Source organism: Oryctolagus cuniculus, chromosome 18, assembly GCF_051225735.1.
Source record: "Oryctolagus cuniculus isolate XC-2025 breed Fujian yellow rabbit chromosome 18, ASM5122573v1, whole genome shotgun sequence".
Taxonomy (NCBI): domain Eukaryota; kingdom Metazoa; phylum Chordata; class Mammalia; order Lagomorpha; family Leporidae; genus Oryctolagus; species Oryctolagus cuniculus.
Genome location: NC_142884.1, coordinates 8,715,779 through 8,743,114, shown reverse-complemented (window position 1 = coordinate 8,743,114; position 27,336 = coordinate 8,715,779). Strand labels below are relative to the sequence as shown.

General features: G+C 63.8%; 2 protein-coding genes and 1 long non-coding RNA gene across 44 annotated transcripts in view; 1 reads left to right on the top strand and 2 right to left on the bottom strand.

The window, feature by feature from the left end:
- VRK3 (VRK serine/threonine kinase 3) overlaps positions 1-5,040 on the bottom strand; it is a 33,839-nt gene extending 28,799 nt beyond the window's left edge. For 12 of the 36 annotated variants that reach the window (XR_011384175.2, XR_016224594.1, XR_016224597.1 and 9 more), the window contains exons 1-2: positions 4,346-4,545; positions 390-529 (exon numbers count right to left, since the gene is read on the bottom strand). Coding sequence is in view for 20 of the 36 variants with exons in the window: in XM_089318875.1 (XP_089175001.1) it covers positions 390-528 (139 nt within the window). In the remaining 16 variants the exon portion in view is untranslated. Of the gene's footprint in view, positions 1-389; positions 530-3,674; positions 3,772-4,345; positions 4,548-4,791 lie in introns of those variants that run through there. The other 24 variants (XR_016224589.1, XR_016224592.1, XR_016224593.1 and 21 more) reach the window with 11 other exon arrangements.
- A 3-nt stretch (positions 5,041-5,043) lies between these two features.
- On the top strand, positions 5,044-24,351 carry ZNF473 (zinc finger protein 473). 7 transcript variants are annotated; one of them, XM_070063023.2, is made up of 8 exons: positions 5,044-5,198; positions 7,222-7,405; positions 8,916-9,074; positions 9,451-9,620; positions 11,293-11,425; positions 13,810-13,936; positions 15,814-15,903; positions 17,689-24,351. In XM_070063023.2, the coding sequence occupies exons 6-8, from the start codon at positions 13,837-13,839 to the stop codon at positions 19,986-19,988; spliced, it is 2,490 nt and encodes an 829-aa protein (XP_069919124.1). In that variant the 5' UTR covers positions 5,044-5,198; positions 7,222-7,405; positions 8,916-9,074; positions 9,451-9,620; positions 11,293-11,425; positions 13,810-13,836; the 3' UTR covers positions 19,989-24,351. The 7 variants fall into 7 exon arrangements, with proteins under 7 accessions (XP_069919124.1, XP_069919126.1, XP_069919127.1 ...); XM_089318871.1 differs by having other exon boundaries at positions 5,175-5,265; XM_070063025.2 differs by lacking the exon at positions 8,916-9,074.
- Positions 24,352-24,811: 460 nt separating this feature from the next.
- LOC149120761 (uncharacterized) lies at positions 24,812-27,190 on the bottom strand. Its single transcript, XR_016224598.1, has 3 exons — positions 26,459-27,190; positions 25,652-25,878; positions 24,812-25,054 (listed from the first exon to the last, which is right to left on the bottom strand). It is a non-coding gene; the product is annotated as an uncharacterized LOC149120761 (long non-coding RNA).
- Between the last annotated feature and the right edge of the window lie 146 nt (positions 27,191-27,336).

The window sequence follows — 27,336 nt, the reverse complement described above, 5'->3', positions numbered from 1 at the left end:
TTTGCTGGGTGTGGGCGTCTCTGCGGGGGGCAGCTGGGAGCAGCGGGGGAGGGGGGAGGGCGGGGCGGGGCGGGCAGGAATGCCAGGGGCTCAGTGCTGGGCACACCCAGATCCAGACGGCACAGGACGTCTAACGCCTGGGAAACAGGCAGTTTGCTCTGCGGATCTGGGGTTCGGGGCAGGAGTCGGGCTGGAGATGGAACTGCGTGAACTGTCAATGTACCGTGTTCAACACCGCAAGGCTGAGAAGGTGCCCAGCGCTGCTGGGGCCTGAGCCCTGGACTTCTCCCGCATCAGGGCAGGGTCAGACAGGCTGCGAAGGCATCGGCATCCGTCCCCCTCCCCAAACACGCACACGCACTGCCCCTCCGGCAAAGCCCGGCCCTTACCTCGGGAGGCCGGCGCGCGAGCTCGGACGCGGCCCCGGGACTCCACGCGCTCCTGTGCGGGCAGGGCCTTCCCACAGTAGGGGCAGAATTTGAACGACGCCTCGATGCTCTGGCCACAGTCCGGACAGAAGCAGATCATGCTGCAAGGCAGAAGCAGGGGAGGGGACGGGAGCTGAGGACCAGGCCAGCCCTGCTGACACCCAAGCACCCGTGGACGGGGGAAGGCAGCACAACCAAACACGCTCGCCACAGCGGCCACTTCTTTCTCTGCATTTCATCTGAAAGGCGGAGGGAGACAGACAGGCGGAGATCTCCCATCCGCCGGTTCACTCCCCAGCGTGCAAGAGCCAGGGCTGGCCCAGGCCCGCAGGAGCCCAGAACTGAATCTGGGTCTCCCACGTGGGTAACAGGGACCCGAACACTTGAGCCGCCTGCCGCCTCCCAGGGTGCACGCCGGCGGGCATCAGGAGCAGAGCAGACTCAAAGGCGTCTCCGCACACTGACGCTCACTTCTGACACGACGGGGACAGGGACGGGGACGGTCTCGACACGCTGCGCCTCCAGCCTCCCCTGCAGCTGGGGGCGGGGGGCGTGACTAGTCCTGGCCAATGAGGCTCGGCGATCAAGAGCCAGCGTCCACCCTCCATCGACCCCTTCCCCTGCAGGGATGCTCGCAGAGGCCACGGATCCCAGGGACACAGCAACGAGGCGAAGGGGGCTGCTGGGGCACCCAGACAGACACCCAGGAGGCCGCCAGACTCCCCGGCTACCTGCTGCCACGCCCTTCCTATCCTGCGCGTCAGTGAGGACCCTGCGTGCTCATCACAGCGTTCCCTGCGCTTTGCATCACTGAAGCACTGCCTACTACTTCCTGCAGTCAAGACCAGAATCAGAGGCTACGGCCAAGGAGATGGCGGCGTCAGCGGGGGAGCGGAGGATCAGCAGGCGTCACAGGTGGGACAGGGACATCTTCTAAGTAGCAAACGCATGTCCCAAGACTCAGGGTACCATGCACGCACAGCTGCGGTGAAGTGGGCGTGTAGCCTGGTGGCCGAGACCCACAGCCCACAGGGGACTGGCTGGGTGCCGCTCCCAGGGCTGGCTCCTGCCACCAGCTTCCTGCCAGTGCAGGCCCTGAGAGGCCGTGGGACTGACTCAAGTCACCGGGTTCCTGCCGCCAAGGTGGGAGATCCTGACTGGGCTCCTGGCTCCTTGCTTTGGTCTGATCAAGCCCTGTCCGTTGTGGGCATTTGGGGTGTGAACCAGTGGACTTTCTCTATCCATCTGTTTTTTTCTTTTTAAGATTTATTTATTTATTTGAAAGTCAGAGTTACACAGAGAAGGAGAGGCAGAGAGAGAGAGATAGAGAGGGAGGGAGGGAGGGAGACAGGTCTTCCATCTGCTGGTTCACTCCCCAATTGGCCACAATGGCCAGAGCTGTGCCGATCTGAAGCCAGGAGCCTCTTCTGGGTCTCCCACATGGGTGCAGGGGCCCGAGGACTTGGGCCGTCCTCCACTGCTTTCCCAGGCCATAGCAGAGAGCTGGATTGGAAGAGGAGCAGCTGGGACTCGAACTGTCACCTGTATGGGATGCCGGCACTGCAAATGGCAACTTAACCCGCTGTGCCACAGTGCCGGTGCCTCTGCTTAGCATTAACCTCATCTTACACAGGCTCACAATTCCTTCCCTTACCCACTGGGTGCCAGGAGTATTTCAAAGCCCATAATTTTAAAGATTTTGAATATTTTTTAGATTTTAAGACATACTACATTTTTTTTTATTTGATAGGTAGAGTTATAGACAGTGAGAGAGAGAGACAGAGAGAAAGGCCTTCCTTCTGTTGGTTCACTCCGCAAATGGCCGCCATGGCTGGAGCTTCACCGATCTGGAGCCAGGAGCCAGGTGCTTCCTCCTGGTCTCCCATGCGGGTGTAGGGCCCAAGCACTTGGGCCATCCTCCACTGCACTCCCGGGCCACAGCAGAGAGCTGGACTGGAAGAGGAGCAACCAGGACAGAATCCGGTGCCCATGGGGATGCCGGCCCCGCAGGCAGAGGATTAACCAAGTGAGCCACGGCACCGGCCCCCAGACATACTACATTTTAACCCACTTGTGGGATCTCGGGCAGCTCCCCATAATCAAGGGTAGATGCTCCTCAGCTTACGGGGTCACGTCCCAGTAACCCACGGTGAACAGATGAAAATGTATCTCATTCACCTGATCAACCGGCCTACCAAGTGCAGGCCTACAGTTGGCCCAAGTCCTCTTCCCAAAAGCCTACATCACCGTGAAGCCACCAAGGTGCAAAACAGAGAAAACAAAACCTTTAGGGGGCCAGCGCCGCGGCTCACTAGGCTAATCCTCCGCCTTGCGACGCCGGCACACCAGGTTCTAGTCCCGATCGGGGTGCCGGATTCTGTCCTGATTGCCCCTCTTCCAGGCCAACTCTCTGCTGTGGCCCGGGAGTGCAGTGGAGGATGGCCCAAGTGCCTGGGCCCTGCACCCCATGGGAGACCAGAAGCACCTGGCTCCTGGATCAGCGTGGTGCGCTGGCCGTGGCGGCCATTGGAAGGTGAACCAACGGCAAAGGAAAACCTTTCTCTCTGTCTCTCTCTCTCACTGTCCACTCTGTCAAAAAAATTAAATCAATAAAAAAAAAATAAATAAAAAACAAAACCTTTGGGGGACACCGTGTGGCATCCAGAGACAGTGCCAGCTCCGGTCCAGCCCCTGCAAACCTACAAGCCCCGCCCACAGCCCCACCCCCGCTGCCACGCCGACGCCCACCCTGCAGCACCAGCACAGTGCCAGCTCCCGCCGAGGCTGCTCCACTTCCGGTCCAGCCCCTGCTGACGTCTGGGAAAGCGCAGAGGCTGGTCCAATCCTGGGGCCCTGCACCCACGTGTGAGACCCAGATGGGGTCCCAGGCTCCTGCCTTTGGCTTGGCCCAGCCCTGACTGCCGGGGCCACCTGGGGAGTGAACCAGGTGAAAAAACCTCTCCCTCTCTGCCTTTCATATAATTTTTTGTTTTGTTTTGTTTTGACCAGTTTTTGGATCGTAGAGATGTGGATAAGGGGTTGAGGACCTGTGAATACAGGTGGTGCTGGCACCCCTGCCACCGTGACATGGAAGCGCATCGGTCGGGTGGTTTCAGACGCCGCAGGACGCGAGCTCACGACCAGGCAGGCGCTGCACGCGTGAGAGCAGCAACGCAGTAACCGGTGAGGAAAGCTGGGCGGCACGAGGGCAGTTTCAGACGTGCTTCACCCATCCCCTCAGCTCACTCAACAAACATTTCCCGAGCGTCTGCTGGGCGGCAACTGCGCTCCTTCGAGAAGGTTCTGAGATTCGGCACGACACAAGGGCTGGAGGCTACCCTGCAATCACTAGGGACGTTGCACCGGCCGGGGCATCCGTCAAACCCACAAGCCCCGCCCACCGCCGCCGCGACCCCACCCACCAACGCCAGAGCTCCGCCCACTGGCGCCACGGCCCCGCCCGCCGCCGCCAGAGCCCCGCCCGCCGCCTCCACGGCCCCGCCAGCCGCCTCCACGACCCCACCCACCAACGCCAGAGCCCCGCCCGCCGCCGCCACCACCGCCACGCCCCCGCCCACCGCTGCCAGGGCCCCGCCCGCCGCCGCCAGAGCCCCGCCCGCCGCCTCCACGGCCACGCCCACCGCCGCCACCGCGGACCCGCCCGCCGCCGCCACGGCCACGCCCGCCGCCGCCAGAGCCCCGCCCACTGCCGCCACGGCCACGCCCACCGCCGCCTCCAGCGACCCGGGACCCGGCAGGGTGGGCCGGCGACCTCGCAGCCAGGAGCCTCTCGCCGACCCCTGCCCGAGGGGGCCCCACCGGCCACCAAAGGTCGTGCTGACGTCCCGGGCACCACGGCCGAGCCGTGGTGAGGGCCACCGGGGAGCGCCCACTGCTTCGCCTCGCTCCAGCCTCACCTCTCTCTGGAGTTGAGGAGAGGGCTGGCGAGGTCCTGGGTGCTGCGGGAAGACCTTTGGGTCCTCCGCGGGGACTAGGTGTCACCTTCTCAGTCGCCCCGCGGATACTTCCGCCAAGGCGACAAGCGCTGCGCGCGCATCCTGCGCCCTGCGCACGGCGACGCCCGCGCAGACTCTGTTGACCTCCCGACGTCCCCTCCCCCCCCTCCGCGGGCTGTACCGGGCTGGGAACTCCATTTCCCAGACGTCTTCGCGCCAGGCCAGCCCTCCGACGAGAGGCCGGGGGCGGGAGTACTCGCTCACTGCGCACCCTTTCCATTGGATTCTACCCGGATCGCTTCCTGTACTACCGCGCATGTGCCGGGTTACAGCCAATCGAAAAGTACGGGGCATCTCTCCACCAATCAGAGGCCACATAATATTCCCTCCTCAACTTCGCCCCTTACTTTCGCGTACTTGCTTGGGGATCCCAACTTCCTCAACGCGTTTCCATGGCAACCCTTGTTTCCGTCTTCAGAAGCGAAAAACTTTCGTAATCTGGAGATAACAGGTTGCTTAGGCAAACTTCGTTGTGTTTAAGTCAGGCCACAAATCCTGACGCCACCTGAGCCTGATTCGATTTGTAATCTCCTTCCCAGCTTGCTCTTCGGGCCTCTAAGGGCTGAGATGGAAGGCAGGTGAAAGGGCCCGCATAGCCTTCTGGGAGGCAGCGCCCTGGCGCATGCGCAGAGGCCCCGTGGCGGGGGCGTTCCGAGAGCTTCGCGCGCCACCGGAAGTGGCTGTGACCGGGAGGGTCTGAGTGGAGTTAGGTGTCCGGCTCCCTCGGAGTAGCTCGTGGGACTACAATTGGGAGGTAAATAGGCGTCGGGCTGCGCCGCCGAGGACTCCTGGAGGCCGGGGGGCTTGGTCGTTCCTGAGGGGTGAGGGGTGGGCGTCGAGCGTTTTGTGGGAGCGTGGAAGTCTGTCCGATGCCCGGGTCTGCCCGAGGCCGGGGTCTGCCCGAGGCTGGGGGTCTGTCCGAGGCCGGGGTCTGCCCGGGGCCGGGGTCTGCCCGAGGCCGGGGTCTGTCCGGGGCCGGGGTCTGTCCGAGGCCGGGGTCTGCCCGGGGCCGGGGTCTGCCCGAGGCCGGGGTCTGTCCCATGCCCGGAGTCTGCCCGGGGCCGGGGTCTGCCCGCCGCCGGGGTCTGCCCGGGGCTGGGGGGTCTGCCCGAGGCCCGGGGTCTGTCCCATGTCCGGAGTCTGTCCGGGGTCGGGGTCTGCCCGCCGCCGGTGCCGGGCCGCGCTGGTACTGAGGGGGTGTGAGGGGTGTGTCCGCCGCGTCGGCGGCCCCGTGTCGCTCTGCTCGGTTCTCGGTTGAGGGCCGGATGGCCGTTCAGTCCGCGGGTCCGCGGGTGGGCGTGGCCGGCGCGGTCTGGTCTGTCACCCTCGTCCTCCCTGGAGCCGCACGGCGGCCCTGAGACGGGAGCGCGGGCGTGGCAGTGCCGAAGATTGGAACAGAGTTGCTACTCGAGCCGCGTTTACACCCGGGCGAAGCCTGGGGGAGGCAGGAGGTGGAGATAAGGGAGTCGCTCCCGGGGGAACAAAGAGGCTTCAGAGCCCGTGCGGTTCGGCGTGGGAGCGGGAGGCTGTCGGACCTGCAGGTGTTGGGGGCGGCACCCGTCGCACCGAGGCCCGGGGACGTGGAGGAGGTGCGAGGCTCCCAAGCCCAGGGCCAGGGTCTGCCCGAAGCCGGGGTCTGCCCGGGGCCGGGGTCTGCCCGAGGCGGGGTCTGCCCGAGGCCGGGGTCTGCCCGAGGCCGGGGTCTGACCGGGGCCGGGGTCTGTCCGAGGGCCGGGGTCTGTCCGAGGGCCGGGGTCTGTCCGAGGGCCGGGGTCTGCCCGGGGCCGGGGTCTGTCTGAGGCCCGGGGTCTGTCCGAGGGCCGGGGTCTGTCCGAGGCCGGGGTCTGCCCGGGGCCGGGGTCTGTCCGAGGCCGGGGTCTGCCCGGGGCCGGGGTCTGTCCGAGGGCCGGGGTCTGTCCGAGGGCCGGGGTCTGTCCGAGGCCGGGGTCTGCCCGGGGCCGGGGTCTGCCCGAGGGCCGGGGTCTGCCCGAGGCCGGGGTCTGCCCGGGGCCGGGGTCTGTTCGAGGGCCGGGGTCTGTCCGAGGCCCGGGATTTGCCACCGCCGTAGTCTCCGGGCCAGGCTGGGTGGCCCTGGGCTCGCGTGGCACCTCCCCCTCCACCCGTGCCCCCCAGGGCTGAGACTCAGATGACGTAAAGGAGAGGGGGAGGGCGCGCCAGGCTCCCAGAGCGCGGGCCCGGGGTGGCCAAATCCTAGGGTTGTTTGAGAAGCTGGAAATGGAATTTTGGGGTGAAGCTTCCCAGCGTGCACGCGGGTCTGGGGGGCAGCTGAAGATTTCCTTTCAGCACGTCTCTGGCACACAGATTCCCCGTGTCTGGAGGGAGTGATGGGATGTTGCTGTGTCACCCTGTGTCTTGTGTCGTCTGGCGTGCAGGTGCCGAGTAGTTGTACCGCACTGTCGAGGGAGGCTGAGAACCTGGGGGTGTCTCTGACCCGCAGGTGTGGCGCCGGCCGTGGGCCGTGGGGAAGAAGCGGAAGTCGTGGGGGCCGAGTCCCCCCCACTCAGATCCTGAGGGTGGTGGTCGGGGGTCCCGGCGCCCCGGGAGAGAGCACGTTTGTCTCGGCAAACACCGTGCAGCACCCACGTGCGCCGGGGAGCCTGCTGGTGCTGAAGCGCAGCAGGGAGTGAGGGGGAGGCTCCCACGGGGCCCCCACGGGCCCCGACCCCGTCCCCAGAGCCCCAGGCGCGCTCCCCTCCCGCGGCCAGGCTGTGCGGGGCGGGGCCGGGAGTGACCGCGTTGTGCTGTGATCCCTGCAGGGCCTCGCGCCGGGACTCGTCCTGCGGTGGACGCTGAGGACCCATCCAGCATGGACCGGGAGGCGGCCGTGGGAGGCAGGGAGACCTCCTCGCAGCTCCGCCCCCGCAGCCCTGCCGGCCGGGAGCGCGGAGGGGAAGGAGGAGGAGCCTAAGGAGGACAGTGGCTCCGGCAGGTGTCACTGAGGTGAGTCGGCCCGTCCTCCGTGGTCTTTATTCCACCGCGGCAGGAGCACACTGGCGCTGCGGCGCTCGGCCCCGCCCTCCCGGGTCAGCAGGATCTGCAGCCCCTTTCCTGTGCCACGTGGGTTCCGCCTGCCTCCCTGGCGGCACTCGGGAAGCGTGACACTGCTACCTGCCAGTTGCCTGGCCCTGGCCGTGGCTCCCGCTGTGGCCCCGCTAGGATGTCCTGCCCCACGCCTTGCCCAGCTCAGCGCCCCTCCCCTCCGAGCGCGAGCCTCCATCACACCTCTGCTGCTCTGCTGTGGGAGCCCCTGATGCCACCGGACGCTGGAGGGGCGACCCTGATCCCGCCCTCACGGGACGGCTTTCCTGTGGCTTTTCTCAGCGTGTGTGTGTCCACGCGTCCCCTTGTAGGACCCCAGTCGTGCGGGATGAGGGGCGCCCTCGTGACCCCGTCTTAGCTCCGCCCCTCCGTGAAGACTGTTTCCCGGAGGGTCACGGGCCCACCTGGAACACAGTGAAGTCCAGAGTGAACGCCGTAGAGCGCAGCCGCGTTAACACCCGGGAGGGAGCCAGTGCAGTGCGGCCGGTTCAGCCGCTTCCCGCAGCGGGGCGGCTCCCCGGCAGCCCGTGTCCTCAGGGCGCTCCTTCAAGCCCCAGCTGCTCCGCCCCGTCCTGCTCCCTGCTCCCACGCCTGGGAAGGCAGTGGAGGTGGCCCGAGTGCTCGGGCCCTGCGCCCGCGTGGGAGACCCGGATCAAGTTCCAGGCTCCTGGCTTCCGTCTGGCTCAGCCCCAGTTGTTGGAGCCATCAAGAGTGAACGGGCGGGTGCAAGATCTCCCTGTCACTCTGCCTTTCAAGTAAATAGCAGACTTTTTTAAAAGAAAAAGTGGAGGGAGCAAGTGTGTAGCCCAGTGGTTAGAACAGCGCGTTCCACATCTTAGCGTCTGGCTCCCCGCTGCAGCTTCCTGCTAGTGCTGACCCCGGGAGAACGCAGAGAGGGCTCAGGGATTGGGTCCCTGCCACCCACGTGGGAGACCCGGGTGGAGTTCTTGGCTCCTGGCTTCCCGCTGTGCACGTTTGAGGCATGAACCAGAGGATGGGAGCGCTCTCCCTCAGTGTCTGTCTGTCTCTGTTCTCACATAAAGAAAAACAAGAACGAACTGTGGAGAAAATAAAGCAGGGAGGGGCATAGGGAGGCCGGGCTGGGGTCTCCCGGAGCAGAGGCCCCGGACGAGGAGCCGCGGGATGGGCTTGGGCCCTGAGCAGGGAGCAGGTGGGCGTGTCCGGGGCACAGCGAGGCAGCCGCTGTGGCTCCAGGAGGGCGGGGGCGGGGGGGGGGGCTCCGGGGCGGCAGGTGCCGGGCGGCCGCTGTGCTGTGCCAGGCCACTGCGGCAGAGGCGGGCAGGTCTGCCCTGGGGCAGCACCCTCTCCCCTGATCCCCGGCTCCGCCCTGGGCCTGCCTGGCGACGCGCCACAGACGCAGAGGCTTGAAGACACGCACTCTGTCTCGCAGCTCTGGAGGCCGAGGCCGCGTCAGCAGGGCAGCTCCCGGAGACTCCCGGGAGACCCTGTTCCCGCCTTCCCCGTCCTGCCTGCGTCTGTCTCTGTGCCTGTCACCGCATCGCCTTCTCCCTCCTGTGAGGACCCTGCAGTGACATTGAGGGCCCCCGAGGTAAGGGAGGGTCATCTCCCTGCTCAGGTCCCGTAGCCACACCCACAGAGCCCCTTTCCCAGGTGAGGTAACACGGACTAACAGGCTCCGGAGAGTAGGGCGTGGCTGCGGGGGCGGGGCGGGGGGCGCTCTGGCTGCCCTGGAGGCTCCTCCTCCATGTCTCAGGAAGCGGCCTCCTGCCTTCCAGGCGCTCGGACAGCCCTGGGCTCCTGCCCGCGAGACCCGCAGGGGCCCGGCCTCTTCCGCTCTGCCCAGCCTCGCAGCGCCCTCAGCCTCCGCTCCTGCCCTTCCCACCTCCGTCTCCCGCAGCAGCCGGGGGAGGGGCCTGTGCAGTCTGCGCGCCTTTTTTAAGGAATCTCCTATTGTGAAAGCGCAGATGCCGGAACCTGCTCGGCAAACACCAGGCTTCGGGAAGGCGCCGCCGAGGCCGCCGAGACCGGCAGGAGCACGGCTACCCACGCAGAAGCCACGAGCGGCCCGTCACAGCCCTCTGCTGTCCCCCGTGAGATTCTGCAGCCATCAGGCCTTGGTTTTTGTCTGTTTTAGGTAATGGTTTTGTTGCCCAAGTGTATGTCCCTGTTGCACCCCGCCCCCACCCCCGATGGGAAGCTGTCTGTTGTCTGATCGCTCAGCTGTCCTTGCGCGCCCAGCGTCTCTCATCTGAAGGACCTGCGCGGGGCACGGTTCCCTTTGTTTCTGGTTGGCAGCTGGGGCCGGAGGCTCAGTGGGACTGGGTTTGATCTGCTGGCAAGATTGGAGCCGCCCAGACAGCCACCCTGCTGAGGGGCCTGGCAGCGCTGGTGCTCACTGTCTTCTCCAAGACTTATCTATTGAAAGACAGAGCGAGAGAGAGGGCTGGGTGGCCCTCCTGTTGCTGGTTCCCTAAATGCACATGGCGGGGTGGGGCAGGGCCTGGCCAAAGCCGGAGTCGGAGCTCCGTCCAGGTCTCCCACGTGGGTGGCAGGGGTCCAGGCACCTGGGCGGTGCGTTACTGACGAGGCATGGCCCTCATTAGCGCTGTCTCCCACGGGAGGATGGGGCGGGGCTCGCTTCTGATCTCACCTTAGCCCTTGTTTACTTCAGAGATAACCCGTCCTCCACCTTCTGACGTGGGTGGCCGTGTCCGGGCGTGTGTTGTGTCTGTGTGTGGAGGGGGGTTGTAAGTCGGCCGCTGGGCTCAGAATTGCAGAAGGTGTTGTGTTTGTCAGGGTGACGCCCCCAGACCGAAGCCGCTCGGGACAGGAGCTGCTGCCTTTTGCTGTGCTGTTCCCCTCGCCCACACAGCAGCCTCAACTTATTTTAAGATTTTTCTTTGGCCGGCGCCGCGGCTCACTAGGCTAATCCTCCGCCTAGCGGCGCCGACACACCAAGTTCTAGTCCTGGTCGGGGCGCCGGATTCTGTCCCGGTTGCCCCTCTTCCAGGCCAGCTCTCTGCTGTGGCCAGGGAGTGCAGTGGAGGATGGCCCAAGTGCTTGGGCCCTGCACCCCATGGGAGACCAGGAGAAGCACCTGGCTCCTGGCTCCTGCCATCGGATCAGCGCGGTGCGCCAGCTGCAGCGCGCTGGCCGTGGCGGCCATTGGAGGGTGAACCAACGGCAAAGGAAGACCCTTTCTCTCTGTCTCTCTCTCACTGTCCACTCTGCCTGTCAAAAAAAAAAAAAAAAAAAAAAAAAAGGCCGGCGCCGCGGCTCACTAGGCTAATCCTCCGCCTAGCGGCGCCGGCACACCGGGTTCTAGTCCCGGTCGGGGCGCCGGATTCTGTCCCGGTTGCCCCTCTTCCAGGCCAGCCCTCTGCTGTGGCCAGGGAGTGCAGTGGAGGATGGCCCAGGTGCTTGGGCCCTGCACCCCATGGGAGACCAGGAAAAGCATCTGGCTCCTGGCTCCTGCCATCGGATCAGCGCGGTGCGCCGGCCGCAGCGCGCCGGCCGCGGCGGCCATTGGAGGGTGAACCAACGGCAAAGGAAGACCTTTCTCTCTCTCTCTCTCACTGTCCACTCTGCCTGTCCAAAAAAAAAAAAAAAAAGATTTTTCTTTGGTTATTTTCAAGATGTATTTCTTTGAAAGGCAGAGTCAGAGAGAGAGATCTTCCCAATTAGCTCACTCCCCATTGGCTCTAATGGCGAGGCTGAGCCAGGCTGGAGACAGGAGCCTGGACCTCCATCCAGGTGTCCCGCGTGGGAGGCCGAAGTAGTCAGGCCATCACCTGCTGCCTTCCCAGGTGCATTAGCAGCGAGCTGGATCGGAAGCGGAGCAGTCGGGACTTGAACCAGCGCTCCGGAGATGCCGGTGTCACAGGTGGAGGCTTCAACCACTGAACCAGAACACTGGGCCCTGGCAGCCTGAGTTCAGAGGTGAGGAAGCCGGGCCGTAGACAGGCGGAGCAGCAAGGTCTGCAGCCAGTAACAGCAGCTGCCGGCTCCAACAGGCTCCAACAGGCTCCCGAGTGGAGCCTGCATCGTGGTCGGCCTCTTGGGGGTCACACGGCAGGCGGCTGTGTGATCGGGGAAAGGTGCTGGTCCCGTGGCCTTGGGAGTCAGGCCCTGCAGTGCCTCCCTGCGCCTCAGGTGCTGAGTCCACTCCTGGCGCCCGTGGGGCCCTCGGTGGGCCAGGCCGGCAGCGTGGGCCGGGGCAGGTGCACGCCGCCCTCCACTTCCCACTGTTGGATTTTATTCTAAATGCCTATTAGCTAGGAAGCTGCAGAATGAAGGTGACATCCCTGAGGGCTGGACAGGCGGACGTGTGCCTCAGGGAGTCATGAGCGGGAAGTGGACCTGTGCCAGCTGTCAGGCCTCCTCCCAAAAGCCAAGATGCCTAAGCAGGCCCCTGCTCTCCTGACCGCTTCATAGGATGTGCGGCCAGGTGCCCTGGACAGGAAGTGTTGTACCACATCCGTAAGGTGGGGCTTGGGGTCAGGAGCAGGGACAAACGCACTGCGCAGGGGAGCAGCCACAGATGGAGCGCGTCAGCGCCACGCCAGCCAGGACCCACACAAGCCAGACAAAAGCAGGCCTTGAGCCGTCCGGCGTCTGCAGCCTCTGGCCGTGCTCCCTGGGGTCAGGTGTCCTGGGAACCCTGACGCGCTAGCCCAGTGCTGGGCTCCCAGGGGCAGGTGGCCCGCCTGTCTCCGCCTGGTGTCCGTGTGTGAAATCCCCCTGTGTGCTTGGGTAGTTGTTAGGCATGTCGTCGCAGCGCCTGGTTCCCCTTCCTACCCAGCTTCCTCATATGCACCTGGGAGGCAGCAGTGGCAGCTCAAGTCCCTGGGTCCCTGCCGCCCATGGGGGAGACCAGGTCGAGTTCCAGGCTCCTGGCTTGGGCCTGGCACAGCCCCCGCTGTTGTAGGCATTTGGGGAGTGAACCAACAGACAGAACATCTGTGTTCCCTTCTCGTTCTCTGCCTTTCAAATAAAATGAAAAAGAAAAACCTAAAAATATGATAAATGCAACTTAATATCTTGAATGAACACTAAAAGCAATTTTCAAAATCAAGAGAGAAATAAATGATTGACTTGAGTTTAAAATCTGCCTGTGTGACTTTTTTTTTTTTTTGACAGGCAGAGTGGACAGTGAGAGAGAGAGACAGAGAGAAAGGTCTTCCTTTGCCGTTGGTTCACCTTCCAATGGCCGCCGCGGCCAGCACGCTGCAGCCAGCGCACCGCGCTGATCCGATGGCAGGAGCCAGTGCTCCTCCTGGTCTCCCATGGGTACAGGGCCCAGGCACTTGGGCCATCCTCCACTGCACTCCCTGGCCACAGCAGAGAGCTGGCCTGGAAGAGGGGCAACCGGGACTAGAACTCGGTGTGCCGGCGCCGCAAGGCGGAGGATTGGCCTAGTGAGCCGCGGTGCCGGCCTGCCTGTGTCTTTGAGTTGACATCATGCCCTTTGGCCTTGCCTGTGGAACATGTTTTGTTCGTTTGTTTTTGTAAGATTTATTTTATTTTTATTTGAAAGACAGAGTTACAGAGAGAGGTAGAGACATCTGCTGGTTCACTCCTCAGATGGCTGCAACAGGCAGAGCTGAGCTGATCCAAAGCCAGGAGCCAGGAGCTTCTTCTGGGTCTTCCACATGGGTGCAGGGGTCCAAGCATTTGAGCCATCTTCTACTGCTTTCCCATGACATAGCGGAGAGCTGGAGAGGAGAAGGAGCAGCCAGGACTAGAACCGGTGCCCATATGGGATGCTGACGCTTCAGGCCAGGGCTTTTACCTGCTGCGCCACAGTGCCGGCCCCAGAACATGTTTTTGTTTTTTTGTTTTTTTTTTTTTTTTTTTTTTTTTTTTTTAATTTGAAAGATAGAATTACAGAGAACAGAGGCAGAGGCAGAGAGAGAGGCTTTCCATCCACTGGTTCACTCCCCAGATGGTCACAACAGCTGGAGCCAAGCCTATCCAAAGCCAGGAGCCAGGAGCTTCTTCCAGGTCTCCCACATGGGTACAGGGTCCAAGGACTTGAGCCATCTTCCGCTGCTTTCCCAGGCCATAGCAGGGAGCTGGATCGGAAGTGGAGCAGCCGGGACTAGAACTGGTGCCCACGTGGGATGCTGGCACTGCAGGCAGCGGCTTTACCTGCTGTGCCACATGCCGGCCCTGGAATGGGGGGGTTTCTGATCTCTGTACTCGGCAGGTTCCTGTGAGGCTGAGGACAGGGCGCTTCTGCCAGAGGCCTGGCACACCAGGGCCGGGGGCGCCCTGAGGGGTCCTCCCGCCCAGCCTGAGTGACCGATGGCGTTACGTTGCAGGGCCTCGTGAGGCTCAGCGGCATAGCCATGGACTTCACCTTGGAAGACTGGGAGCAGCTGGGGCTGGACCAGGGGGACCTGTTCTGGGACACGGCGCTGGACAACTACCAGAACCTCTTCTTGCTGAGTGAGTGGCGTGTCCTGGGGTGGGGGGGGCAGCACTGCCCTGATCCCGGGTCACCTGTGAAAGCCCAGTTCCGGAGCCCTCGGGGCCAGCACAGGTTAGCCCAGTGGTTCTCAGCTGCGTGACCCTGGCCCTGGGGCCCCCGGCAGGGGCTGTCTGGAGATGTTTTTGACGGCCCTGTTTGGGGTGGAGGGTGCCGCCACACCCCTGCAGTGCACCAGTGCTCCTCCCAGGATTCTCTGAACCCAAATGTCCGTGGAGCCGAGGCTGAGAAACCCTGGTCCGGCCCCCACCTGCCCACCCGCCCGTCTCCACCCTTTCCTGCCGTCAGCCGCAGAACTCCTCGCTCCCCAGGCGGCTGCCTAGGGCCTGTGTTGCTGGCCCTCTGCACAGACGGCTCTTGGGCTTCTTTCTTTGAGGACTTTAAGCCGGGACCCATCACAGTTCCCTGCCTTGCTGTCCGGTCCACTTGTTTGTCCCTATCGCGTTCTCGCTGCTTGTCCTCATCTGGAACGGGGCGAGGCGCAGGCAGGGCTTTGTTCACGGATACCACACCCTGCCCCCCCCCCCCCGAGGTTTGGTACCCGACTTAGGGGCTCAGTGAGCAGCTGGAATGTCGGGAGCTGAGCCCGGTTCTGTGCCCCGTCACTGCCCAAGGAGGGTACAGTGCTGTCCTAGAACAGGCGTGAAGAGGGGCGGGCGCCTTCCCAGCTGTGTCGGGGTCCCCAGGAGCACCCCCGGCTCAGCGATTCTTGGTGGCCTCACGGCTGTGATGCACTGCAGTGGAGAGATGCCGAGCGCCGTCAGGAAAGGGGGAGGGCACGGGAGTTGAAGCTTCCAGAATTCTCAGCAGAGTCGTGTGGAGCCCAGATTGCCCAGGGAAGCCCGCTGGAGCCCCGTGACCAGGCTGGTGACGGGAGCTGGTCTGGGCAGCCTCACCTGGTGCCGGCCACGATCCCAGCCTCCCAGACGGGAGCAGTGTTCAGAATAAACCACGTTTGCCAAACAGGGCCCTGCTCTTGGTTCTGGGGATGCTGGGACCCTCCTGAAGCCCAGGAGAGCGGCCAGGCCTGCGGCCCCTCACGTGCCGCGCTGTCACAGCCGGAGGGCGGCAGGCCCGGCACCCCAGCGCCCATCACTTCCTCCCCTCCTCACTCCCCGTCTGGTTGCTGAGTTCTTACTGAGGAGCAGGGATTTTGTTTCTCCCGGAGCGCCGTGCCGTGGCGACTGATCTGCCGGGTGGTCACTTGGAGCAGAGGGCCTCCCGCTCGACCGTGCCGGGGGCTGCGGGAGCAGCTCGGCAGGTCGCGGCTCTGTGTCTTCCCTTAAATAGCCCCTGGAGACATGTGTCCCCGGCTCCCCTGCTCATGCCCGTGTGCGTGGTCCCCTGGCGGCGGCTGCAGATCCCTCCCATACATGCCGCGGTTACGACCGTGTGGTCGGGTTCAGCCCGGCTTCCTCGGCTCCCAGAGGCCACCCGTGCAGCTGGCTCAGGGCCTCTTACGTCGTCCTCAGAACCAGTGACACTTCCGCTGTGCTCTCAGACTCGCGCCCCGAGATGCTGCTCTGCTACCTCCCACGAGGAAGCTCGCCGCAGGCAGAGCCAGGTCTGCCTCTCCAGCGCGGGCCTGGCCCGTCGTCCACCGCGGGGCCCGGCTGGCGGCTTCTTCACCGGTACACGAGGCATCTGAGTGTGCCTCGAAAGCCGGAAGCTCTGCTTGACCTCAGGAGCCCGTGGGGCTGATGACCCCGTGTGGGGACTGGGCCACCCCCCCCCCCCCGAACTGGGAACCCACGAAGCAGGCAGTCCGGGAGCCGCGCAGTGCGCACCGTGTGCTGGGCACGAGCTGGCTCACGGCGGTGTCGTTCTCTCCCCGTAGACCCCCTGAGGCCCACCCTGACCGCCTGCGCAGATGGTTTGGAAGAGCTGGAGGCCCTGGCAAGCAGCAGCCCAGCAGCAGTGGGCCCTGGTGAGCGGCTCGCAGAGGCCCAGCGCCCTGTGCGGGGAGGGCCGGTGGCTGGCACAGACGGGGCGCCTGTGCGTGCCTGTCGGGTTGGAGGTGGGGGAGCAGCATGAGCCGAGGGGCTGGGGAGCCAGCTGAGCGGCACAGGGAACAGGGCGGGACACAGGCGTGGGGGGGGGGGCTTCCCTCTGCAAGTTCCAGTTCTGGGCCAGCGACACGCGGTCTCGGGCCAGGAGGTCGGGAAGAACAGGACAAGTGTGGTGACGGTGCAGGGTGGAGGCGAGGAGGGGCGCTGAGCTCGGGGGCGCAGCTGGGAGGACCCCAGGGGCACTGGCTTGGAGGCGTGCTTCCTGCTTGGGGGCAGCGGTGACAGCTCGCATGCTTGGCCCGGCCACTCAGGAGGGAGACCTGGCTGCGGCCTGTCCCAACCATGCCGCAGCCGGCTGAGGAATGAACCAACCGACAGGAGATCTCGCGCTCTCTGTCTCTCTCTGCCTTTCAAATAAGCAGAACAAACAATTTTTTAAGCAGTTTTTTGTTGTTAAGATTCCTTTTATCCATTTGAAAGGCAGAATTAGAGAGGGAGAGACCGATGCAGAGAGATCGATCTTCGTTTGCGGGCCTGCTCCCCAGATGGGGCTTACTGAGGAGCCCTTTGGGGCTAGAGTGCAAGCCGGGAAGAGGCAGGTGGCCAGCAAGGGGCCTGTGCCGGCGAGAGCTGCTGAGAGAAGGGAGCAGAGACGTCTCAGAAAGCAGGGCCCGCGCGGAGGGAGGTGGGGGTGGCCACTGACTCCTGGGGTCCTGGGGTCCTGGCAGGACTGGATGGGGCGGGGGGAGTTCTCGCGGACGGAAGACAACAGTGCAGGGGAGAGTGGTGTGTGAGGGGGTGGGGACAGGACAGTTTTTATTTCTTTAATGTTGTCTTATTTTAGGGGCCTGCACTGTGGTATAGCAGGTAAAGCTGCCTCCTGCAGTGCCGGCACCCCATGTGGGTTCCAGTTGGAGACCCGGCTGCTCCACTTCCGATCCAGCTCTCTGTATGGCCTGGGAAAGCAGTAGAAGATGGCCCGAGTCCTTGGGCCCCTGCACCCACGTGGGAGACCCAGAAGGAGCTCCTGGCTCCTGGCTTTGGATCAGCCCAGCTCCAGCCGTTGAGACCATATAGGAAGTCAACTAGTGGATGGAGGATCTCTCTGTGCCTCTGCCTCCCTGTAATCTACCTTTCAAATAAATAAATATTTTTTAAAAATGTATTTATTTTGAAAGAGTTACAGAGAAGGGGAGAGAGAGCAAGTGTGAGAGCTCCGGTCTGCTGGTTCACTCCCCAGATGGCCGCGATGGCCAGCACTGGGCCAGGCTGGAGCCAGGAGCTGCTTTCCAGTCTCCCACGTGGGTGCAGGGGCCCGAGCACTTGGACCATCTTCCACTGCTGTCCCAGGCGCATTAGCAGGGGGCTGGATCGGAAGTGGAGCAGCCGGGACTTGTACCAGCTCCCGTACGGGGTGCGGCGTCACAGGTGGCCGCTCAGCCCACTGTGCCACAGGCCGGCCCTCCAGGGCAGGTTTTAGACAGTGTGGTCAGTCACCGGTGTGAAGGTGATGGGCGTCCTCCCCTGTTGAACCCCTGCAGTTTCCCATGAGGCCACTCCAGACAGGTCCCTGCTTTGGGCCCGTCCCCTCGCTCCCCTTGCTGCCCTTGACCGACAGTGGACTCAGGCCCACGGCCCCTCCTCCCTCACCCGTGTGTCACCCTGCAGCTGGAGAGCCGCGACACGCGCACCGTCTCTTTCAGACACGGCGCAGAGCGAGCCCGCCGCGCTGACGCGCGAGTTTCTGGAAGAAGGCCTCTCCCTGGAGATCCTGGAGACGTTTTCCAAGGATGACTTGTGCGGCTCCAGTTTCGAAGATGTCTGCATAGACGAGAGCTGGGTAGACAGTTTGCTGGGCGATCCCAGGAGTCCTCTGAGGGCTGATGTCCCCAACACGGACAGTCCTGCCAGATGCGAGGGGCGTGCACTCGCGCGGGGCCCCAGTCCTGGGCCCCAGCTTCCCACAGAGGAGGAGTCGGTGGTGCCGGATCCTCCGGCGGAGCGCCCCACGCCAGCCGAGTCCGAGGAGCATCGGGCTGACCAAGGCCCTGGCTCAGCCCAGAGGCAGCAGGGCGCCGAGCAGGGCGAGGCGCAGCCCTACAAGTGCAACGAGTGCGGGCTGCATTTCAGCAGCACCCACCACCTCATCCTGCACTGGGTGGGCCACGCCAGGGAGACGCCGGCCGCGCGGCTCGAGCACCCGTTGGGGAGAGCTTTGCTCCAGAATGCCTGCTTCTCTGCCCGCCCCGGGCCGCCCGCCGGCCAGCAGTCCCATGCGTGTAACGAGTGCGGGCAGACTTTCGCTCAGAGCGCGCAGCTCCTGTGGCACCAGAAAACCCACGCGGGGGGAAGGCCGAGTGAGAGCGCCGGGCCCGCCGCGCTGCAGACGCCACAGGCGCCACAGGTGCCGCAGACGCCACAGGCGCCGCAGACGCCACAGGTGCCGCAGACGCCACAGGCGCCGCAGGTGCCGCAGACGCCACAGGTGCCGCAGGTGCCACAGGTGCCGCAGACGCCACAGGTGCCGCAGACGCCACAGGCGCCGCCCTGCGGCCCGGGCCTCGTCCTCGCGCAGCACCAGCCGGCCCAGAGGCGCTACCAGTGCCCCCAGTGCCAGGAGGCGTTCAGCCTGAGGAAGCTCTGGGTGCGGCACCAGAGGACGCACGCCGCCAGGGCCCTGGCCGCCTGCCCGGAGTGCGGGAAGACCTTCCGGCAGAGCGCCTCGCTCATCGAGCACCGGGCCACGCACACCGGGGAGAAGCCGTACAAGTGCCGCGAGTGCGGGAAGGCCTTCAGCCACGCGGCCACCCTCAAGATCCACGAGCGGGGCCACACCGGCCAGCAGCCCTTCCGGTGCGGCGAGTGCGGCAAGGCCTTCGGCCGCAGCAGCCACCTCCGCGAGCACCGGCGCGTGCACACGGGCTGCCGGCCCCACCCGTGCGCCGAGTGCGGCCGCAGCTTCAACCGGCCCTCCCACCTGCGGCGCCACCAGCTGGCCCACATCGCCCAGCAGCTGCACCACTGCGGCCAGTGCCAGGCGGCCTTCAGCCACAAGGAGCAGCTGGAGCGGCACCAGCAGGCGCACGGCGCCGAGCCGCCGCACTGCTGCCCGCAGTGTGGGGAGCGCTTCCTCTGCCGCGCCACCCTGAGCTGCCACCTGCGCGGCCACGGCGCCGAGAGGCAAGGCCCGGACGCCGGCGAGGGGGCGCTGGCCGAGGCCGGGGGCCCGCCCGAGAAGCCCTTCAAGTGCGACGAGTGCGGGAAGGCCTTCGGCTGCAGCAAGTACCTGGCTCAGCACCAGAGGGTCCACGCCAGCGTGAAGCCCTTCCTGTGCGCCCAGTGCGGGAAGGCCTTCGGCCACCCGGCGCAGCTCGCCCGCCATCAGCGAGCCCACGGAGGCGGGAAAGCCGCGCCCGGCGAGGCCCCCCTCCCCGAGCGGGAGCCCCCGCCCTCCGACGAGCCCTCCAGCCAGCGCCCCGGGGAGCCGCCGCCGCAGTGCGGCCCGTGCGGGAAGGTGTTCAGCAGCTGCGCCAGCCTCGCCCAGCACCGCAGGAGGGTTCACAGCGGGGAGAAGCCGTTCGTGTGCGGCGTGTGCGAGAAAGCCTTCGCCCTGGGCACGCAGCTGCTCCGCCACCAGCAGGCGCACCGCGGGGAGAAGCCGTTCGCGTGCGGCGAGTGCGGCAAGGCCTTCGCCCAGAGCTCGTGCCTCGCCATCCACCAGCGGGTGCACAGCGGGGAGAAGCCGTTCGTGTGCGGCGAGTGCGGCAAGGCCTTCGCCCAGAAGGCGAACCTGGGGCAGCACGAGCGGGCGCACAGCGGGGAGAAGCCGTTCGCGTGCGGCGAGTGCGGCCGAGCCTTCGCCTACAGCAGCCACCTCAGCCAGCACCGCAGAGTCCACCGGCGCGAGCAGCCCTGCCCGCAGCCGCCGCAGGGGCAGAGCCCGGGCCCCCCGCAGCCGCGCGCTGACACCACCCCTGGCCGCGCCCCTCCTGTCGCGGAGTGAGGAAGCCGTGTGCACCTCCGGTCATGACAGAAGCCGTGGGCCGTGGGGGCTCAGAGGGGGACTCCAGGCCGACCGCCCGAGGTAGACGCGCCTCCTGCCTGAGTGACCGTGGGGGCGAGCCTTGGGCCCCGGCGTCCTCATCTGTAAATGGGCGAAGTCTACCTCAGAGGGCGCCGTGGGGGGTGGGGGGCGGGGCAGTGACGGGCACTGAGCGCTGCGGTGCTGGTCAGCGCTAGCACAAATAGAGTTTTCCCAGAAGCAGCAGCGAGTCGGCCTCCTCCAGCTCACGCGCGGCCCCTGCCTCTGCTTCTCCAGGTCCTGACCCGTCCTGCTGCCCCGCCTCTCCCCACCAGCCCTGGCCTGTCGGCCAGGAGGCTCTGCCGTCAGCCTCACAGCCGCCGGCCCAGGGCGCGCCCTTCTGCGCACGTAGCCCGAGGGCCCGCGCTCGAAGCGTCTGGTTAGGAAGGGCCCCGTGGCCACACTGAGCGCACGGCTGAGCGTTCCCGTTGCCACACGCACAACAGCCTCTGTGCATGCTGGGCCCCGAGCCGACAACGGCCGGGCCCTGGCCGGGGACACCGACAGGATGACCCCTGCTGTGTCCCTGCGCTGGGGAGTCGGAAATAGCCGCAGGGGCCGTGGCCTCCGGCTCGGCCAGCCCCTCCCAGGGCCTCAGCCCCTAGCGCGCGCCTGCCTGCCTGCCTGGGGACAGGCCCTGCTTTGCTGAAGCCCAGCACACACTGAGGTTTTGTTTTGTTTGTTTTGTTTTAAAGATTTTATTTATTTGTTTATTTGAGAGGTAGAGTTACAGACAGTGAGAGGGAGAGACAGAAAGGTCTTCCATCCGCTGGTTCACTCCCCAGATGGCCGCAGCCACCAGAGCTGTGCCGATCAGGAGCCAGGAGCTTCTTCTCGGTCTCCCGTGCAGGTGCAGGGACCTGGGCCGTCCTCCACTGCCCTCCCAGGCCACAGCAGAGAGCTGGATTGGAAGTGGGGCAGCTGGGACCAGAACCGGCGCCCACGTGGGATGCTGGCACCACGGGCGGAGGGTTAACCCACTGCGCCATGGCGCTGGCCCCACACTCTGAGTTTTAATACCTTTACACACATCAGGTGCTGAACATACTTCTGGGGGTGGTGTTGGGCCCACTGAGCCTTGCACCTGGAGTTCTGGTTCCGTTTGTGGTCGAAATTGGGAGCTCCTGGCTGACGTGTGTGTGTGTGCACCGGGGGTGGGCGTGCTGCCGCTCAGAAGGCTGCAGCGTGTGGTTCTGGGAGACGGGCGTCTCACGTGCCGAAGCCTGTGTGTGTCCCATGACACGGGACAGGGCCAGTGTCCCTGCGCTGCAGGACTCGAACCCGACACTCTGCTAGGGGCGCCATGGCGCCCGCCCCCGCTTTCACTTCATATGCAGGAGGCCTGGCGGATGCACCTGTGACTGTAACTGGGACAGGAAAACGCTGTACACGCCTTCCGCGTGCCAGGCCGTTCGGTCATAGAGTTCGGGTTCAGCCTCGTGAAGACGCCCACGCCCCACACCAGTGTTGGGGTCATGCCCTCCCGCAGCCCCTGACCCCAGCATCCCGGCCCCGTGTCAACACCGGTGTGCCTCCTGCCCCCAGCTGGGATCCTGACTCCCTGTGTGCAGATGAGAGAATCCCACACAGACAGACTGAACCGAGGCCACACAGCAGGGACACAGGCCAGGCACGGGGACCAGCGAGGGCACAGAGGCCCCCAAGGCCGCGGGAGCAGAGGGTGTGGACCCCTGAGCCACGAGGCTGGGGCGGGGCTCGCCCAGCCACAGGAGGTTCTGGTAGCTCTCCTCGTCTGGGTACAGCTTCCTGAGGCCAGACCCCCAGCCGGCCCTCCTCCAAGGTGAAGTCCACGGCTGCATCCCTGCAAAGGGCAGGCTTGTGAGATGGGGGCTAGGCGCGGGCTTGGGGGGAGACGGCGCGAGGCTCCCGGGCTGCAACATCCGGACTCAGATGTCAGGTAACTGGGCACACCTGGAAGACCCCCGGCCCCGGCGCCTTGGTAGGAAGCGGGCAGGGAGCGGCCCGCGCGACTCTGCTGCCACCTGCTGGAGCGTCGCTGTAGTACACCACGTATTGCTCAATGGAGGTTCGCTGGCATTTTCCTAAAAATCGCCCCAGTAAATATCCCAATGTGTGACACGCGAGAGGTGAATCTTGCCCAAGAGGAGGCGTCTTTGTGCAGTGCATAACCTGCACACCTGTATGTGACAGCCTCAACAAAGTCTATCAAGCCATTAACGTGTAAGAGGAATAGTTGGAAGCCCCACTCCACCTGACACCCCATCCCTCACGCTTGGCTCCAAGGATGCGGCCCGAGGGGAAGCAGCACCACCTGCCGCCCTGCCACCTGGTTGCCAAAAGGCCACTGAGGGCCGGATGACCGGCTGTGCTGGCTCGGGCATCGGTCCAAGGAGCCACAGGGGCCTGGAGCAGAGAAGGCGTCGGCTTGGGCTCAGGTGGACTCCTGGTGGCAGAGGGGACCCTGGTCTCCTACGAGCCAAAGGCTCAGGTCAGGTGTCCGCGGCCCCCACCCCAAACCAGGAGCAACCACAGGTGCAGGCCGTGAGGCTCCGCTCCCCGCAAACTCCCGGGAGCCACGGGGGCTGGCGACTGTGGTTACCCCCAGACAGGGAATCGGCACGGCAGGTCAAGGCCCTTGCTCAAGGTCAGAGATGAATGGCAAAGCAGGACTCGAACCCAGAAGTCTGGCCAAAGAGCCACCCTCTCCTCTTTCTTTTTTTTTTTTTTTTTTTTTTTTTTTTTTGACAGGCAGAGTGGACAGAGAGAGAGACAGAGAGAGAAAGGTCTTCCTTTTGCCGTTGGTTCACCCTCCAATGGCCGCCGCTGCAGCCGGCGCACCGCGCTGATCCGATGGCAGGAGCCAGGATCCAGGTGCTTTTCCTGGTCTCCCATGGGGTGCAGGGCCCAAGCACCTGGGCCATCCTCCACTGCACTCCCTGGCCATAGCAGAGAGCTGGCCTGGAAGAGGGGCAACCGGGACAGAATCCGGCGCCCCGACCGGGACTAGAACCCGGTGTGCCGGCGCCGCAAGGTGGAGGATTAGCCTATTGAGCCACGGCGCCGGCCTTCCTCTTTCTTATATATATTATTGTGGTAAAATATGCATTAAAACAAAATCTACCATCTTTAAAACATGATCTATTCATGAAAGACAGCACTCCCATCCGCTGGTTCCCTCTCCAAGTGCCTACGAAGGCCGGGGCTGGGAGTTCCAGCTACAGCTGGGACGCCCTCCGGGTCCTGGGTGCTGCCTCCCAGGGTTTGCATGAGCAGGAAGCCGGGCTCAGGAACCAGGGCCAGGTGCTGAACCCAGGTCGTCCGACGTGGGGCGCAGGCATTGTAACCGCCGGGCTGAGCGCCTGCCCCAGCTTAGCATCCTGACCACTTAAGGTGCAGAATTTGGGAGCGATTGGTGCGTCCACGAGGCCGTGCGGCCAGGACGTTCCATCCCCTAAAGGAAATGCCAGGCCCGTTAAGCAGTCACACACACACACGCCAATGTCTCCATCTCCACCTCCTGCCAGCCCCGACGCCGTCTCTGATTTTACCTATTCTGGGTATTTCCTATACATATGGAATTCTTGTCAGGCCTCTCCCGAGCCCACGCCCGATGCACCTGTGTCAGCCTCGTTCCTGTCCACGGCGCGGGCGACCACCTTTCTCAGAGGCCCTTCTAGCTCCCTTAAAGGCCCCAGGTGGAGTTTGGAGTTTTATTTATTGAAATAAATTGAAGAATCCCTGCCACAGGGGGCGCTGTTGAGCCGGCATGGCTACCCCCATTCGGTCACCAGATGGGCTCAGGTTTTCCAGGTGAGAGCGAGGCTCGGCTACACCCTCTGGGGGTTCCCTGCCTCTGGGGGCGGGGGGCAGGCCTGGACAGAGACCAGGGGGAGGCTGAATAATGGCTGCAGAAGCCACCCCTGGAAACTGGATTTCACCCTCTATGGGAAAGGTACTTTGCAGGACTGGCGCTGTGGCATGGTGGGTAAAGCCGCCGGCCTGCAGTGCCACGTGTGGACGCCGGTTTAAATCCCGGCTGCTCCACTTCCAATCCACTGCCCCCTGCTACCCGCGTGGGAAGACAGTGGAGGATGGTGCAAAGTGCGTGGTCCCCTGCGCCCACGTGGGAGACCCAGAAAAAGCTCCAGGCTCCTGGCTTCTGCCTGGCCCAGCCCTGGTCGTCCCAGCCATTTGGGAGTGAACCAGCTGGTGGACAATTCTCTCTCCTCTCTCTGCAACTCTTTTAGATAAATAGATCTTTTTAAAAATATTAATAAAAACCAAATAATTTCCTTTAAAAAAAGAATAATAGTGTGTGTGTTTAGCCTGGTGGTCGAGATGCAGGGGGTGCCTGGGTTTGATGCCTGCTTGTGACTCCTGGCTCCAGCATTCCTGCTAACGCAGACCCTGTGATTTTTTTTTTTTTTTTTTTTGACAGGCAGAGTGCACAGTGAGAGAGAGACAGACAGAGAGAAAGGTCTTCCTTTGCCATTGGTTCACCCTCCAATGGCCGCCACAGCTGGTGCACTGTGGCCAGCGCACCGCGCTGATTCAATGGCAGGAGCCAGGTGCTTCTCCTGGTCTCCCATGGGGTGCAGGGCCCAAGCACTTGGGCCATCCTCCACTGCCTTCCCAGGCCACAGCAGAGAGCTGGCCTGGAAGAGGGGCAACCAGGACAGAATCCGGCACCCCAACTGAGACTAGAACCCGGTGTGCCGGCGCCGCAAGGCGGAGGATTAGCCTAGTGAGCCGTGGTGCCGGCCTTTTTTTTCTTTTTTTTAAGATGCATTTATTTATTTGAAAGTCAGAATTACACAGAGAGAGGAGAGGCAGAGAGAGAGAGAGAGGTCTTCCATCCGCTGGTTCACTCTCCTGATGGCCACAATGGCCGGAGCTGTGCCAATCCAAAGCCAGGAGTCAGGAGTTTCTTCCAGGTGTCCCACTCGGGTGCAGGGGCCCAGGGACTTGGGCCATCCTCCACTGCTTTCCCAGGCCACAGCAGAGAGCTGGATCAGAAGAGAAGCAGCCAGGACTAGAACCGGTGCCCATATGGGATGCTGGCACTTCAGACCAGGGCATTAACCCCCTGTGCCACAGCGCCAGCCCGACCCTGTGATTTCTGACACCCGGAAGACTTGAGTTTCCCGCTCCCAGCTCTGGCCTCCTCCAGATATTGGGGGCATTTGGGGCATGCGCCGTGGATGGGAGCGCTGTCTGTATCACAAATTAATGTGTATATATTAATTAATATATCAATAGTATAATATTAATAATATATATAAAGAAACAGCAGCCGGGAGGAATCTAATAACTTAAGAAATGGGTGCTGGGCTCTGAGCACTTTCCTAGCCTGGTCCTCATTTCTCCGTCATCCCCGGCGGCTCTCTTGCACCCTCTGCACCTGCGTGTCTTTCTCCATAGGCTGTTAATCCCTCCCTGGGGTCACCGGCTGACAGGACCGGCGGCTGGATGGTTAATAATAGAGCCCTGTTTTGTTCCCCAGTGGGAGTGGCAGGGTTGGGTCCTGGCTGGAACAGCCTGGGGTTCTATGCCAAGGCAACTGCCCCAGAGAGGGAAAGCGCTTAGCCAGCGCTCACACACACCTGAGAAATCACACGAAGGTGGGGCTGAAGCAGCAGTACCTACACAGCCTGTGCGTTCCCCATCAGGGAAGCACACGGCCCCCGGGGGACAGCATCCGGGCCTGGGACGAGGGCGAGAATCACGCAGCAACACGAGGAGCCGCTTACAAGAGAACCTTCACAGGACAAAGTCTCCAGGGGACGCATCCTCTGTGTGCACAGGGAGGCAAACCGTGTGTGCGGGGGAGCTGAAGCCAGGAGCACAAGCCCAGAAAGAAACAACTGTTACAAGAAGCACAAGCCCCCCCCCCCCATCTGAGCAGCACAGCCCCCTACCGAGCGGGCACCGCCCTCTCCACTGCACAGCTGCGAGTCTATTACCGCTCAAGGTCGCAGGTGGGATCTGAACCCAGCCCCAGCCCACAGGGACAGCCACTACCCTCCCCCGCCATCAAGCCCCCGCCCCGTCTCATGTTCCACTTCCGCCAGCCGCAGGAATCGCTAACAATACTGGGTGGGCCATCTTCTACTGCCTTCCCAGGCCACAGCAGAGAGCTGGAGCGGAAGTGGAGCAGCCAGGACTCGAACAGGCGCCCACATGGGATGCCGGCGCTCCAGGCCAGGGCTTTGACCAGCTGCGCCACAGCGCGGCCCCAGCTAGTCGTCCTTGATACCCCCACTATTTCTTCCACACAGGCCGAGCTGTGCGCGGTCTGAGCTGACAAGTGGAAGTTGGCACAGACGAAGCGTCTGTAGAGAACCGACAGACACGCTGGGAATTTGTCACGGATTGTATTACATCTCCTCGCCCGCCTGTGCCCGCCCTACCGCAGCAGGAGCCTCCGGTTTTGCCTGTAGGTGCAGGCCCTGGACAGAGAGAAAAGCCCTGGGGGTTAGAACTGAACGCCCGGCCAGTCCCGCCCGCAACCCCGGACCGCTGCCCTGAGTGGCTCTCTCAGGGGGTCTCTGCGCAGACTGCCAGGGCTCTTGGCCAATCGGTGTTGGGCCATGTGGCGTGGGGAGAGAGCCAGGGACTAGGAGAGAGGGAGGGGGAGCGAGCGAGCGCCCCACAGTGACCGAGAGAGAAGCAGAGTTTGTGGGTCACACTGCGTACCCCTCCACTCCTGAGAGCAGGTGTCTCGGGCAAGGCCTGGCTCCCACACCTGCGAATGCGCCCTTGCTTGGACAGAGGGTCCTTGCGGACTTCATGAAGGGGAGATGAGACCCTCCCCCTTCTGGCCTGTGCCCGCGGAGGGGAAGCCACGCGGGGCGGGGGCCTGGGCGTGGGAGGGGCTCGGCTCAGCCACCTGCGGCCTCGTCCGCGTTTCAGACAGCACCCCCAGATCTTAGCCAGCCAGCGGGTGGTCATTTGTCTCAGCAGCCCTGGGGGACAAACAGGGGGAGAGGTGGGCGCTGGCTGGGCCAAGCAGGCCCGGTCTCCCACTGCAAGAGGCACAGACATGGAGGCCGAGGGGAGAGGGGCTGAGGGTGGGAAAAGCAGGCGGAGTCCGCCGCAGCCCTCGGGAATACTTTCAGCTTGACTTCTTTGACAGCCGGAAAAAAACAGACAAGACCGTGACTAGCTACCCACGAAGCTGCCTTGGGTGGTATTTGTTTTTATGTCAACGCACTCACAAAATTCACTATGTCAGCGGAGGGAGGGGCCATCAAAGACAACAGTACAGAGGCAGACTGCCCTCGGGGGT